Source organism: Cygnus olor, chromosome 4 (genome assembly GCF_009769625.2).
Source record: "Cygnus olor isolate bCygOlo1 chromosome 4, bCygOlo1.pri.v2, whole genome shotgun sequence".
NCBI classification, from domain to species: domain Eukaryota; kingdom Metazoa; phylum Chordata; class Aves; order Anseriformes; family Anatidae; genus Cygnus; species Cygnus olor.
This window is the reverse complement of record NC_049172.1, coordinates 59744-74488: the sequence shown is the minus strand read 5'-3', so window position 1 is coordinate 74488 and position 14745 is coordinate 59744. Positions and strand designations below refer to the sequence as shown.

The window sequence follows — 14745 nt, the reverse complement described above, 5'->3', positions numbered from 1 at the left end:
ACAAATGCTACTTTTATAGTAGTACAAACAAAGTTTTACGGTACCTTTTTCAAATTATTATGCAGCGATAGAAAGATGATGCTCTGTGCCTTCTAGAACAAAATCATTGCACCCTGCATTTTCTTTCAAGCATCCCCACAGTCCTTTGGTTCAAAGTATTTGCTGAGATGTGTTCTAAAAGTCTAAGAAATCAGCTTCCCAGAAGTTCAAGTTATTGAAAGTGACTAGCAAAAATCCACCAGATAAGCTTTGCTTTGTTCAGTTTCCCTCTTCTGTTCAAATGTAGGCAGGAAAAGCATCTGAAGTTATCTTTTTTCAATTCCTAAAATCCCTTTTCAAAATCAGTGTATTAATGTCGCATTTTTTTCATATTTGCTGTTTACAAATGCATTCAATTATAGGTAAAAACCAAAAGCAGAGTTCATTTGTTGTTTTTTTCCTCTTATGCTTAGAGGAATACAATGTGAATCTTGCTTTTATAGTAGCTGAGACTGGAAAGCGCGTTAGGGTGCATAATAAAATGCTACTGTAGTTTTCAGTTGCAAGGTTTTCTGTAATGTAGTGAAAATGACTTTGCTCGCATCAGATGCAGGCTTAAAAACATCACTGTTAATGCATATGGAAATATCTTTGTATTCAGCGTCAGCAGAATGCAGTAAAATATGTGACAGAAGAGTGGTCTCAAATCGAGTATGAGTTACTACGAGAGCGAGGTCTGTGGGGTCCCCCCATCGGTTCCCATCTTGACAAGTGGATGTTGGAGATGACTGAGGGTCCCTGTAGAATGAGGAAGAAGATGGTTCGAAATGACATGTTTTATATTCAGTATCCCTACATGCCTGAAGCTGAACAAGAAACAAACTTTCTGGTAAGTAATTCAGCATTTCATTATGAGTAATTTCATGCCCAGTTGTAAAATCCACTTTAAAAAAAAAAAAAAAAGTTTCTCTTAAGCCTATTTTACTCTGTTGGTTTACCAACATGCCTGTTAGCCCTAAATGGTTGGTAAGGTCCAGTTATTCTTTGTAGTATATTTCGTGGTGGGACTGACCTGCTCACCACTCAAAACTGAGTGAATTGGAAAGCTCTACTGGTTCCAGCATGAGATGTGGTGTGTATGCATTAGCCAAGTGAGCATGCTGGTGAACACCAGAAGCATCTTCATGAGCACCAAGAGGCTATGAAATGCCATACCTATGGATGGGAGGTTTCACTCTGAGTTCTTGGCGTAGTGCTACATAACAGTTGAAACAGATCTGAAAAAAAGCAAAAACCAAATAGGCCTACTGGCCTTCATTTGGATGTACTTCTTTCACTGATAATCTGTGAATATGAACATTGGCTACTTGGGCAGAAATGTATGTGGCCTTGGAAAGCTTGGCAGTTCGTTTCTCTTTGCTTTGGAACAGCATCTTGAGGAAATGGAGCAGTCTTTATTGTGTCTTTTAGGCATGCATGTATGTATGCATGCAGGATTTTTTTTCCTCAAATCAAGAATAAAAGCCATGGTACTTAAGAAGCACAAACAAAAGAATACTGTACAGCCAACTTTACACCATTAGGTGTATTTGTCTACTTGTTATGACACAGAATAGTTTTAGCAACAGTTAAGTTCACAGAAAGCGGAGAACATATGCCTTCTTCTAAAAGTGTTCTTTTTCTGATGCATATACTTAATGACCTGTTTTCAGTCTGACCTCTCAAGTAGACTTCCTGAGACATCTGATGATGGCATTCCTCAAAAGGTAAAGAAACACACACTGAGAGAATGTAAAATAATCACAACTTTTACAGCTGCTCCTGCATGTTGGGCAATCTTAATGACTGCTTCTACATTTGGCTTTCAACTTGCTCTTTCAGTATTTCCAGGCCTGAAGGTGGTGTTTTCCGTATTCACATTAGAAGATGTTACTGTGCTCTCCTCAGCTTTCACCTAATACAACTTTCTGTAGATCTTAACTTTTTTGCTGCACACTAACAGGCTGTGTTGGACTGTGCTGTCACTGTTCTCACTGTGTTCAGAGTTGTGGCTTGGGGTCTGAACTAATGGTCTACAGAACATGTTTAGTAATGGGCAAAGTGATCATTGGGAAGCACTGCTAGGAAAATGGATGTTGTTTGCAAAGGGGACCTGGTGAGCAGGGGTTTTTCCCCTTTCTAATCATAATGGTCTGAAAGAGGCCTATTTTTGTTAGCACCACATTTGTTAACCCAATTTTGTCGTTCCTGATCGTCTTCATTTTTATTATTAATGATATGTACGCAGTTGTTTCAAAATACAAATCCTACCTTAGAAGTACCAGATCTGTTAGGAACTGACTGCCCTGCAAGCATTTCTCTCTTACGATGCTTCTCTATGAAATTACAGTTAGTCTTGCCCATCACTAAGTATAGTGCACAATGTGCATTCACTGATTTGAATTACATTCAGCAATGAACTAATACACATAAATGAAAGTAATTGCTATATAGAAAATCAAATATAATTTGTTACTGATTTCTTCATGTTAGCAGTGCTAGTTTGGATTTTTCTTTGTAGAATTTACGTTACTACAGAGGTGTTAAAGAGTGAAGACTTACTGGAGCCCAACTCGGCAAATCAGATCACAGTGCTGTACATCTTGGATTTCTGGGGCAGGCAATTTGACCTGAAATAAGGAATCTCCATGTTGCTGCTCTTAATTGCTTAGTCATCCCAAACATCTACTTGTAATAAAGCTGTTTTGTTTTTATGGGTCACTTAGTTTCCTACTACATCATCACACAGATGGACAGCAACAAAAAAAGAACATCACGTTTTAGGTATTTGCAGTTACAACTGCAGAATTGAACGAGGAAGTCTTAATTGAAACAGCAACTAATATTCTGCAGTTGCACATAATTTAAAGCATTTATCTGAATTTATAATATTCCATTATTATCTCAATCTAATTTGAAGAATCGTGGGGTATATTGCTACAAAGTAACAATTTGTTTTTGTGTTGGAGAGCTGAACATGTTCACAAACTGAGCTTTCTAGAGTTAGGGTGTTGGCGTTAAATAGTACTCAGAGAAGATGATTTTTGACTGAAGTATAAAAATAATGGGTTTTCTTCTGTCCAGGTGCATCAGTTTGTTTTAATTTTGGAAAAGTTCTTGGCTGTGTAATTGCTCTTATTCCCATCTGTCTCTCCAGTGATGTTGCTGACCTTGTCCTCATTTAGTGGTTACTTTGATTTCTAATATTAATTCTATAATCAAAAGAGGAATGTAAGAATTAACCTGCTAAAAGAAAGCCAACAACACACCATCACCATAGTGAAGCATATCATAATCCATTGTGCTTATCCAAAGATACAAATGATGCTTGATGAATTACTTCACTTAAAATAATCCTCTTGTGCCAGTTGCCTGCCTGCAGGCCTTCAAAATCTGTATTAAAAAAAAAAAAAGAAACAACTGAATTAAGAATTTTTGAGCCTTCAAAACAGGTCTCTGGCTGCTTTTAGTTCATATCGACCTCCACTTATTTTCATCTTGTCTTGAGGAAAATTTTTACTCAAACTACACCTAGCAATGAATTTGGCTGTCTAATGAATGAACTGTAGGGAGTGATGAAAGGTTGTGAAATGGCCATTTGATCTATCAATCTTAGAGCAAAAGTATCCCAGCAGTCTTTTGTGACAGTTCATAACATACTGACCACACTTAATACGTCTCCGTGTTGTAGGCTTAGCAGCAGGCATTTCTGCAAACCCATCATTACTTCAGTGGTTCAAAAGCTCCCTTGCAAATTAGATGATTTATTGGATCTAATGAAGAGTCTCTGTTTTTGTATGTTTTGTTGTATGTCTGCACACGCACAAAGCACTTAGTGGGCATGCCCTGTGCTGCACACAGTGTTCCTGAAACTTGTTTACTGAAGCAAGCGAGGAGTTGACTGACTAAGCGATTGTGTTCAATTATTTCTAAGAAACCTGCTCGCTACCGAAGGGCTATAAGTTATGACAGTAAGGAGTACTACATGCGCCTGGCTTCTGGAAACCCTGCAATCTTCCAGGACACCATAGAAGAAAATACAGTGGGTGAAACCACTCAGCAGGAGCCAGAACACGGAGAGGACACGATTGCAAGAGTCAAAGGTTAGATCATTTCTTTTGTCCCAAACTATTCTCTTTAAATTTATCTGCCTTTCTATCTTCTCTTGCATTCATGTTGGAATAAACATAAGGATCTTGTGGAACTCTATTTTCTGTCTTAGCATTGGATCAGCAGTTTTAAACTTCAAAAGGTTTTGCACAGCGAATTGTTGTGGGTTTTTTTATTCATCTTTGTTCTTCTTTTCCAGGCCTAGTGAAGCCTCCCCTGAAACGATCTCGCTCTGCTCCTGATGGAGGAGATGATGAGAACCAGGAGCAATCACAAGATCAAGTTGTTGAGGGGAGTTCAATTGATGAAGAGGAGAAGACTGACAATACAACTTTGCTTCGACTTCTTGAAGAAGGAGAGAAGGTACTGTGTACTGCAAACAGACTAAGCACTTACTGTATTGGAATTTCTGCCCTGCATGTAGCAAGCACAAATAAACACCCTAAATAGCTTCCCTGATCTAAAGCTGCACCTGCTTAATATTCCATCAGCTTCTTCTTGCAGCATCCTTGAAACCAAATGTGTACTTGAGTTCAAGGAGGTCCTGAGCCCAAAACCCATGTACTGGAAACGTTCCTGCTTTGCTTCTGCCTGCTATGGAGAATTCAACCTGTCGTAGAACTGAAGTTGCAAGCTATCCTGTGATTGGATAATTACACTGTCAACCTAATGAGACCCCGTAAAGGAAATATACGTTGAACATGTAAATACTGTACACGATAGACTTTCTAAGTAATTCTTGTAATCATTAGAATGAAAAATTTTGACAGTGAATGTTTTATCCCCAGGAACTGTGTTCAAAGGCTGCTCTGGTTATTCAGTATTTCAGACTGTCTGTCTGAAGTATACCACTAAATAGATTTGGGATCAAGGTTGAAAGGGCTCTAGGTTGCAAAATACGCCCAAGAAGCAAAGCGAGAGTGGACAAGTCAGTAAACATAGAAATCTATACTATATGACGGAGGCTTTATTTAAACTGCCTTTGAAATCAGTGGTCACAAAGGTGATTTCCATCTTCAATTAACGGGAAAAATAGTAGAATTTTTGCTGTATCCACAAGTAATAAAGCACTGTTTAGGCTTTGTTATAACAAAGCAATGGTCTGAGTCTGAGCTTGCTGACCTGCTTTTTGCTCACTGCATGTTTTTCATTTCAGATTCAGCATATGTACCGCTGTGCTCGGGTTCAGGGCCTTGACACTAGCGAAGGGCTTCTTCTCTTTGGGAAAGAGCACTTCTATGTGATTGATGGATTTACCATGACCGCCACCAGAGAAATACGGGATATTGAGACGCTGCCTCCAAAGTGAGTGGTTTAATAAAGAGTTTCATCAGTCTTTAGTAGGTGAACAACATGTATTTAATGAGATTCTTTTGAGTCAACTACAAAAACATGTCAGATTGTGGAAGATCTCGGGAGCAGATTCTTCTGTTGCTCACAAAATGCAAAATGTGGTGTGTGGTGTATCATGAAATAAGTTTTTTCAATAGCTGGACTCTCACAAAGATGAAAAAAATATTTTTTATAATTCATGTTCTTTTAAATCACTTTCCTGTATATGCTCCACCTACAGGATGCATGAGCCTATCATACCTAGGGGAGCAAGGCAAGGTCCAAGTCAACTCAAAAGAACGTGCAGCATTTTTGCCTATGAAGATATCAAGGAAGTACATAAAAGGAGATACCTTTTGCAGGTAACTTGGACACAGTATTTAGATTGAGGTGCCAACTTTGGAATTTTAACAAAGTAAAATAGGTATCAGATGCGTATTTGGCAAGTGAAAACTGTTTGTTGTGTTGAAATTGAAGAGATTAAGCCTAGCATCTGATCTGAACCATGTTTGGCTTGCTATAGTTTATTGTGTGAATTAGTGAATTGTAGCATTCTGAAAAGAGAACGGTTGGCCGCACTAAGCAGTGTGCGTTGCAATAAGTTTGAATCATGTGTCACTTGGTGTGACTAAACTGGCCTACTTCTGACCTTCAGAGGTGACAAGCAAAGGTGTTAGTGGTGACGTATGTTTGTCTTGTTTGTTTTCAGCCAATTGCAATTGAAGTTTTCTCAGGGGATGGACGGAACTATCTTCTGGCTTTCCAGAAGGGGGTTAGAAATAAAGTTTATCAAAGGTATTGTAAAATAACTTAAGTTACAATATTTAATCTGAATATTTGCAATTATTTGTTTTGAGCAGTATTTGAACCTACAGTGATCTGACAATGAGAAGTAGGTTGCAAGTAGTGTGAGACACTGCATAATCCTGTAGCAAACTTAATACTGCAGAGAAGAGCCACTTGGAAGCGCTAATGTCTGCACGCCAAACTTGATGTACGTGATTAGTTTGAGATATACGACTCAGTGAATGTGGGTTTAGAGAGAAAAGGGCTATTCCAATTTTTCTGAAGATGTTATGTAGCTGCTCAAAATTAGGCCACTAATTGTACCAAATGTGTTCTAAGTATGAGACAAACCTAGAACAGACACGCTAACCTTAAACTCCATTTAACTGTTGATGCAGGTTTTTGGCTGTGGTGCCATCTCTAACTGACAGTTCGGAGTCAGTGTCTGGACAGAGGCCAAACACCAGTGTAGAACAAGGGTAAGCAATACCATTCCTTACCAGCTTTTTAGCTTAATGGTTTCCAATACATGATGTTTACATTAGGGTCCAGTTGTCCTGGGGAGTATTGCAACCTCTGTTTAAAACTGGGCATTACCAAATAAATAAGAAAACAGTGATTTTATGTTCCAGCTACTTTTAACGTTTTAGTATCACTGGCGGCATTGGTATATCTTCCTACAAATAAATACATGTTACCAGGATTAACGTTGTTGGTATACAGGTACATTCTGAAAGGAACTGGAGTACCAAGACCATTTGGCTTGTCCAAGTTTTTAAACATATTTTCCTCAGCAGCAGCCCATCAGTTTTATTTGTATGTGCACTGAAATGCATGGATAATGTGCGTTATTATGTCAGTCTGTGTTCAGAAACAAAATAAGTACTACTAATGCAAAAAGGAACTAAGTCTGATTTGTTTAAATGTAAAAATTTACAAGTTTTAATCTTTACACTTTGAATTGTCTTGTAAAGATTTAACACAGGTCTTATTGGTAAGTTAGAAAATGTACTTCATTCTTCTTCCTGTTAGGTCTGGATTGCTTAGCACTTTAGTGGGAGAAAAATCTGTTACTCAAAGATGGGAAGTAAGTATAAATTCTTTTTATATTAAATTGCACTTTTTGTAGCGATACATAATTAATGCATATAAGTTGCATACTCTTGCTAGAACAACTGGAATATACTGCTTTAGAAAATGTATCTCTGTATTTTAATGGGTTATATTTCATGATATCATCATCATCAAATAGTAAATGGTTCTACCGTAGAAGTGTAAGCTTAGAGTAGGCATTGTAACATTGAATTAAGTTTCATATATTTGGAGAGAGCTGAACATCTTGAAAGTCTGGCAGCTTAGTTGATTATTACCAAGCAGACTGTTCAACACTGTTATGTCTTCCTTCAGAGAGGAGAAATCAGTAACTTCCAGTACCTGATGCACTTAAACACTCTGGCAGGCAGATCATATAATGATCTTATGCAGTACCCTGTCTTTCCCTGGATCCTCGCAGACTATGATTCAGAGGTAAATAAAATATCTTGTCAACTTAGTAGTAATCTTTTACGCATTTGATGCTTGTAAATACTACAGCTGGCTTGCACTGCCTTGGTAAAACAGTCTTATCCGTATTTGTAGTCTTTAGATTTTATCTGTTTTACAATGTCCAGCCCACGCTATCAGTGAGTAGGATATTAGAGGTGCTTAGCTGTCCCATGCAGGCGGGTCCTTGCCCATCCTCATTTTACAGCTATTGGGCTGTGCACAGGTGCATAGCATGTTCTAAGGCAATTGCTTCTCCTTCATGTAACAATGTGCAAGACTGCAGTGGTTCCTGTAAGTCTGCAGTAGTTTTCTGCACTGTATCCTGAAGGATGTCATGCCTATAGAGAAAGCATTCATTTTTTAAATAGAATTGGTGTTCATTTTATTTTAAAAGGAATTGGACCTTACAAATCCCAGGACGTTCAGAAACCTGGCCAAGCCCATGGGAGCTCAAACAGAAGACCGGTTAGCCCAGTACAAAAAACGATACAAAGACTGGGAAGATCCCAATGGTAAGCAACGATATATCCTGCAGGAAAAAGAGAGGGGCAAGTGCCTGCCATGTGATGGGAGGGAGTCATGGATTTTCATTACAAGGGTCAAGAGTTCTGGATTTGGATATACAGAGCTCTACCATGTGGGTGTTGTTTTTTTTTTGTGTGTGTGTGACTTTGCTTCAATTTAATACTTGTTTCTAAGGGGTGGTGATGATGGTATGTTTGTTGTTGTTCCATTGTTGTTTTTATAAAAATCTGAACAGCATGTTTTTATATGCAAAACTGAAGAGAAAAGTTGTATATTGAGAACAGTTCAACCTTGTCTAAATGTTAGATATGGGCAAGTACATACTAAGCATGCAGTCAGTTGTCTCCTTGACTAATGTTTGAATGCTGCTGTAAGACAATAAATTGTACAGAGGATTATGAGTACTTTTGCATTATCAGGGCTCTAGCTTTTTCATTTCTTAGTTTAATGAATATTTTTCTGTTAAGGAAGCATCTTTTTCTTTGCTACCCACCCCCCAAAAGAAATACATGTACTGTTATGTTCTTAAGTTTGTAATGCTTCCAAGTGATAAGCAATTGAGTTGCGTATTCTCCATTTAGAGTTTCCTTATCTATTGAAAATAAAACTTGTGAGTTTGTCAAAACAGCTATGATATGCGATAGTTATTTTTCTGCGCTTTTATACGCAGCACAAGCTTGTTTAACTACTGTGATGCTGTTCTGCATCAAATAATAGCAGGTGGCTAAGACGGTCATTTTCAGAAATGAATCGTGTTCTATGTGTATTTATGCAGATTTTTTTGCCAGGAAATTAAGACAGTAAAGCTCTACAAATTCTGTAGCCAACAATTCTGAGATGTATTTCTGACTGAGCCTTTAATTCCAGAGCAACCAAAAAGAAATCACTGTAGCTGTGTTGTAACATTTGAAGTATTTAAAATAAAAAATGAGTAACCATGCAGTCTTGCTGGACAGAAGCTCATTGAATTAAAGCTACTGCACTGCAGCTAGAACTTAAGTGGTGGCCGTGACAAAACACAAGGTTTTCAATTTCCCAAGAATGAAAATTAAAAATGCCAATTTTAAATGTGTCTGAGGTCACAGAGTAAATACAATGCATCACTAGTTAGTGCTGTCACCAGTAACTGTTGTCACCTAACTTCTGTTACTTAACTTCTTTATTTCTTCTATGTTGATGATTTTTAATTTTTGGCAGGTGAAACTCCAGCTTATCATTACGGGACCCACTATTCATCTGCCATGATAGTGGCTTCTTATCTTGTCCGGATGGAGCCTTTTACACAGATTTTTTTACGGCTACAGGTAGGAAACAAGGTCTTGTACTTTTTGTTGCTTTCCTGCTGTACATTTGAGACCTACATGAAAAATGCGATCAGTCTGCTTTGTTCTCATCAAATATGTTAGAAAAAATATCTTGAGTGATCACAGGTAGGATAGGTCCAAAAACCTTCAGGATGTTTGATGTTTATTTGTAATAGGTGTGATGGAATTCACCTTTCGTCATGTAGTTCAAACATTTAGAAAAATGTATGGAACAAAATAGCTCCAGACAAAAAACAAAGCAGGTTTTATTGTAAAGACAAATACACTTCTCATTGTGCTTTATTTGTCTGCCATTGAAAGAATCTTATGCCAGTTCTTCAGTTTACTGTGGAGGTGTTGAAAGATGCTTATTTGAAACCCATACTTCTATTCCAAGATGCAATTCAGTACTGAGTGTTAAAATAAACCAAAATTTGCAGAGCCTGGCATCTTTTGGCAGTTTGACAGGTAACTGGACTCAAAACATTATGTTTCCAATATTTTCCTGGACAGAAGCCACCAGGCAAAATATATACATATATATATTTTTTTCTTTGGGACAGTGTTTCGCCAGAAGAGACTAAACTTTGAAGTAGAACTAGGTGTCTCTCTTCTTAAAATTTGGTAGATCTCTGTCTTCATACTTTGTGTACTATTATTGTGTTCCACAGCATAAAGTAATGCAGCAGTTAAAATTCTTTGTGTTACAGGAAGAAACATGCTATGTTTTATGATGTATTTATTAGGCAGAGTATGTTCTGGTTTGCCTTCTCTCAGCACAGCAAATTTGTCCAAGCTACTCTGATGATCAGTTGCTTCTTGCTTTGTCCCACAGGGTGGTCACTTTGACTTGGCTGACCGAATGTTTCACAGTGTCCGGGAGGCCTGGTATTCAGCGTCAAAGCACAACATGGCAGACGTGAAGGAGCTCATCCCGGAATTTTTCTACCTCCCTGAGTTCCTGCTCAATTCCAACAATTTTGACCTAGGTAGGCCAAAACACTCCCTGACAAAAGTCCCTCTCGTTTTTCCTATGAGAAGATTATGTTAAAATCTTGATCATTTATTTTAAGACATACTTTACTTTCACATATGTAAAATAGACCAAACATGGTCTATTATTCACAGATTTCATCCATTAAAGAAAATAAAAGACTCAACAGCAGTTTGAAATAACTGCTTGGAGTGTGGGTGACAGATAATAACAAGAATCTAAGAAACTAATTCTAAACCTCTGCTTTAACTAAGTGAAGCTTACAAAGCTGCAAAAGAGATCAACGGTGCACTGCAGAGCACTCACCAGTAAAGAATACATCTCTGCTAAGTGAATCTCTTAAGTCTTGCAGTGTATTATGGTGGTAATGGAAATAATATAATGCTAGGTTTAAAAGCCTTAAGAAAGAGTTCAAAATTTAAGAAGTGCTAAACATAGCTATCATATCAAAAAGACCTTTCTCAGTTTAACTAAAGATTTTTATTACCCCCAAAAATATTTATAACCTTTTTTTCAGGGCTTTGAAAGTTAGAGCATTGAGAAATGTACTCTGCCTTACTCTTAATTTTCTTTATGCCATTTTTAGGCTTTGGGAAATCTGTTTGATAGCATTCACTTTAGGACTTCCTCTTAAAGTGTTTCCAAAGCTTTTGTTGAAATGTGGCACTTGACTTCTGTGGCAGTAACTATTTAACGAGTCAAGTTTCACAGACATTGTCCATAGGAGATAAATATTCATTACAGTGTATGTCACTCTTATCAGCAGCTTTAAGCTTCTCTCAGCTCTGTGCTGTGAATCTAATAGCAATAAGAAAGATGAATTGGGTGGTGTGTTTCAATAGCCTCAAATCCTTAATTCAAAATGTTGTTAGAGATTGGAAGTGCAAATGTACAAAAACAAAAGCAAAAAAAAAAAAAAAAGGAAAGACAAAACACATCTCCCAAGTATTCTTCAGACAGAAAGGTGTGGCCATTACCATTAAATATTGAGGTCTTGTTCATTTAGTTCTATATCTGCTAATTTTAGGTGGATACATCTGATTACTAGAAGTTCTTCTATCAACATTTAGAACAACAGTAGGACAAGCTTTGTTCTGAACTACTGTAAAAATAAAAACCTCCATGAGACTTCAGTTTGTGTTACTTCATAATTATCCCAGTCCCCTTCCACTCCCTTTCTCCCAAACAAAGAGATAAGAAAACATTCAAAGCCTGATTAGATTATGCAAGGAATGTTTCTGTTGGGCCAATGTACTACTTGTGCACCTGTGTAAACCTGGAAGCTTGCCGGTGTTCCTCTGAGCAAGTACAAAATGTGGGATTGTCTCTCAGTGACAAATGACAACACAAGAATATGAGTGGGAAGTTGTAAGGAGTAAGGTTTCAGTAATTGAAACATGCCACCATTTAATATTCTGGGTGGGAAGGGATCTCTCTAGGATCCTGATGAATGTGTGTGTCCAGGACATGCCCAGAGGAATGACCACCGTCCTTGGGTGTAAAGTTTGTGGCAGCTTGGCAGGGTCAGTGTATGAGTATTCAGCCTGTACTGTCATAGTGTAGCCATTCCCATGGGTAAAACAACAACGTCATTGTTTAATGCAGATTGTTTCTATTGCGAAGAAAAATTTGGAGCCAAAGAGCTGCTCCACCAAGTCTTCCCAGTACAGTTTGCTGTTAAGCTGTCTCGTACCAGGATTTATTTGCCTTTAAAATAAACCCAGTTGACGTGTCCGCTGCTGTATACACACTAAACAGATGCCAAGTACAGAATATTTTTCCTCTCTAAAATCCAGTCTGTCATGTTTATTCATGTTTACCTCATGAAACAATTTCTAACATGCAAGTCAAAAAAAGATCAGCATTGAGCCTTGGTGCAGTGATTGCTGTAGCCACCAGATGGACGGCTTCTTGGGCATCAACTTTCAGTAGCTGAGCTGGCTGCTTTTGTGCAAGCTAAATCAACAGCATGGGGCTCAGATTGTGTAGTGGAAGACCACAGGATTGGCTGTTTTCATGATCTTTTGCATGCTACAGTAGGTCTTTCCTATGGCAGGGAGAGGAAATAAGAAATGTGCATAACTAGAAATATTAAGACAAGAAGTCGTGTTCAAAGAACACTTCATTAGGAAATGTAGAGGTTTTGAGTTCAGACTTCTATGTTGAGAAGCTGTAAGAAAACTGAGTAATCTAATCAACTCCCCAAGCTAGAAAAATTGTTTGCTTTGCATACTCTGAGACAGTATTGTCAACTTCAAAAGCCTTTGCAAGGAATATTTGAGTTCTTCGTTTTCTACTCTTGCTGACTATCACGCATGAATAACCAAGTCAGAATTTTTCAGGTTTTACTGCCTTAAATTAGATAGTATTTAAAATAAAAGTCTGAAAGGCGTTTCTTTATAAAGGAAAGGTGTTAGATTTTGTTGTTGTTAATTAACTGTTGCTATTGCTATGTGGTTTCAGTGCTTGTCCCCAAATCTTTGTTTGTTTGTTTCTTTTTTTACAGGTTGCAAACAAAATGGCACTAAACTTGGAGATGTAATACTTCCCCCGTGGGCAAAAGGAGACCCTCGTGAATTTATCAGAGTTCATCGGGAGGTAATTTGAGTTTTAATAATGGAAGTAGAAAATGTCAGTTGTGACATTACACTGTGAATGAAACCTGGCTTGATTCATGCAGTCACAGCTACCAGCCAGTCCACGTGTTCTGGGTTGACGGCTATTTGTTACAAATGGCTGCAGAGCTGGTGTTTACTCCCCTTCATTTTTTGCTAGAGAGTAAGATGAGACGAGGTGCTTCAGCTTTAACAAAAAAAAAAATAGAGAATATATCAATGTATTCTGCTTCTTTCTTTATGGCAGGTGTAGTGTACTTGACTGATGACTGACATGGCTAGTTTTAATGCATGCATTTTGAATTTCAGGCTCTGGAATGTGACTTTGTGAGTGCACATCTGCATGAGTGGATTGACTTGATCTTTGGCTATAAACAGCAAGGTCCTGCGGCAGTTGAAGCTGTAAATGTCTTTCATCATCTCTTCTATGAGGGGCAAGTGGACATATACAACATCAATGATCCGTTAAAAGAGACAGCTACTATAGGATTCATTAATAACTTCGGACAGATACCAAAGCAGGTACATACACCATTTGCAGAATTTCTATTTGCAAGATGATGCTCAAGTTGAAATACATTTAAGAGAAAAGGAGGAGCGAAACTTCCTGGAAGTGTATGTCCATAAATCTTCTTCCAGGGATGTTGAATCATTTGCATCTCCAAAACAGATACAATTAAGATAAATTTTGAGCTTTGCTCATGAGATGGAAATGTCTTTTTTCTATTTTGCACTGTCAAAATAAAGGTGAAATGAATTATAGTTCAATAAAAAAAGAAAGGCATGGGAAAAATGAGTACGTTGCTGCTGTGAAGCATACCACTTAATGTCGGGGGGAACAATGAAAACGACATTTTAAGGTAAAGTCTGGTGTTTAGGTATTTCAACATATCCCGTAATAAAATAATTTCTGTACATAATTTTTTTTAAAGCAGCTCTAGGAGATATTGGGTTTGACCACATCTTTTATTCAGAGAATTTGTTGAAAAAATACTCAGTATTTCCTCTACAAGGATTGACACTTAAAGGTCCTGTACTATTCATGCATAGATTTATCTTTTATGTGCAGTTTTAAAGTTTGAGTACTCTTTAAGATAGATTACACTAAATTAGTATACTTAATGAAGTGTTACTTTCAGTTTTTAGTTTTTTGGGGAGGATTTTTTTTTCCCTTGAATTAGATGTTGCTGTAGGGTTTTTTGTTTATTTGTCTTTTATCATTCAGTTATTTTTTTTTCATGTCTTGAGTTGATTTTTCCAATCCTTGATGGGGTGGAAACTACAGATACCTTCAACAATTCACTGGGAACACAAATGCAGGTTTGGAGCTCTAGACTGTAGCAGAAGCACATGGTTTCACAGGAGCCACAAGATATATCAGAACAGGCAATGTGGTAAAAATAAACAGCACAGTAGTGATAAGAGTGACGAGGGCAAATGTTAGGGTGTTAAATGAGAACCTGATTTTGACCAATTCACTTGAAATTATTGGAGGAAACCTGCAACAGAATTTGAC

General features: G+C 37.6%; 1 protein-coding gene across 13 annotated transcripts in view; it reads left to right on the top strand.

Annotated features, from left to right (window-relative positions):
• The window catches only part of WDFY3 (WD repeat and FYVE domain containing 3), a 188546-nt gene that overhangs the window by 160387 nt on the left and 13414 nt on the right, over positions 1–14745 (top strand). For 10 of the 13 annotated variants that reach the window (XM_040555092.1, XM_040555093.1, XM_040555105.1 and 7 more), the window contains 15 exons: positions 641–868; positions 1692–1745; positions 3953–4121; positions 4328–4491; positions 5285–5433; positions 5702–5822; positions 6170–6255; positions 6645–6725; positions 7279–7333; positions 7654–7773; positions 8186–8303; positions 9514–9620; positions 10456–10609; positions 13121–13212; positions 13539–13751. In XM_040555092.1, coding sequence (XP_040411026.1) covers positions 641–868; positions 1692–1745; positions 3953–4121; positions 4328–4491; positions 5285–5433; positions 5702–5822; positions 6170–6255; positions 6645–6725; positions 7279–7333; positions 7654–7773; positions 8186–8303; positions 9514–9620; positions 10456–10609; positions 13121–13212; positions 13539–13751 — 1911 coding nt within the window. The remainder of the gene's footprint in view (positions 1–640; positions 869–1691; positions 1746–3952; positions 4122–4327; positions 4492–5284; positions 5434–5701; positions 5823–6169; positions 6256–6644; positions 6726–7278; positions 7334–7653; positions 7774–8185; positions 8304–9513; positions 9621–10455; positions 10610–13120; positions 13213–13538; positions 13752–14745) is intronic. The other 3 variants (XM_040555097.1, XM_040555102.1, XM_040555099.1) reach the window with 1 other exon arrangement.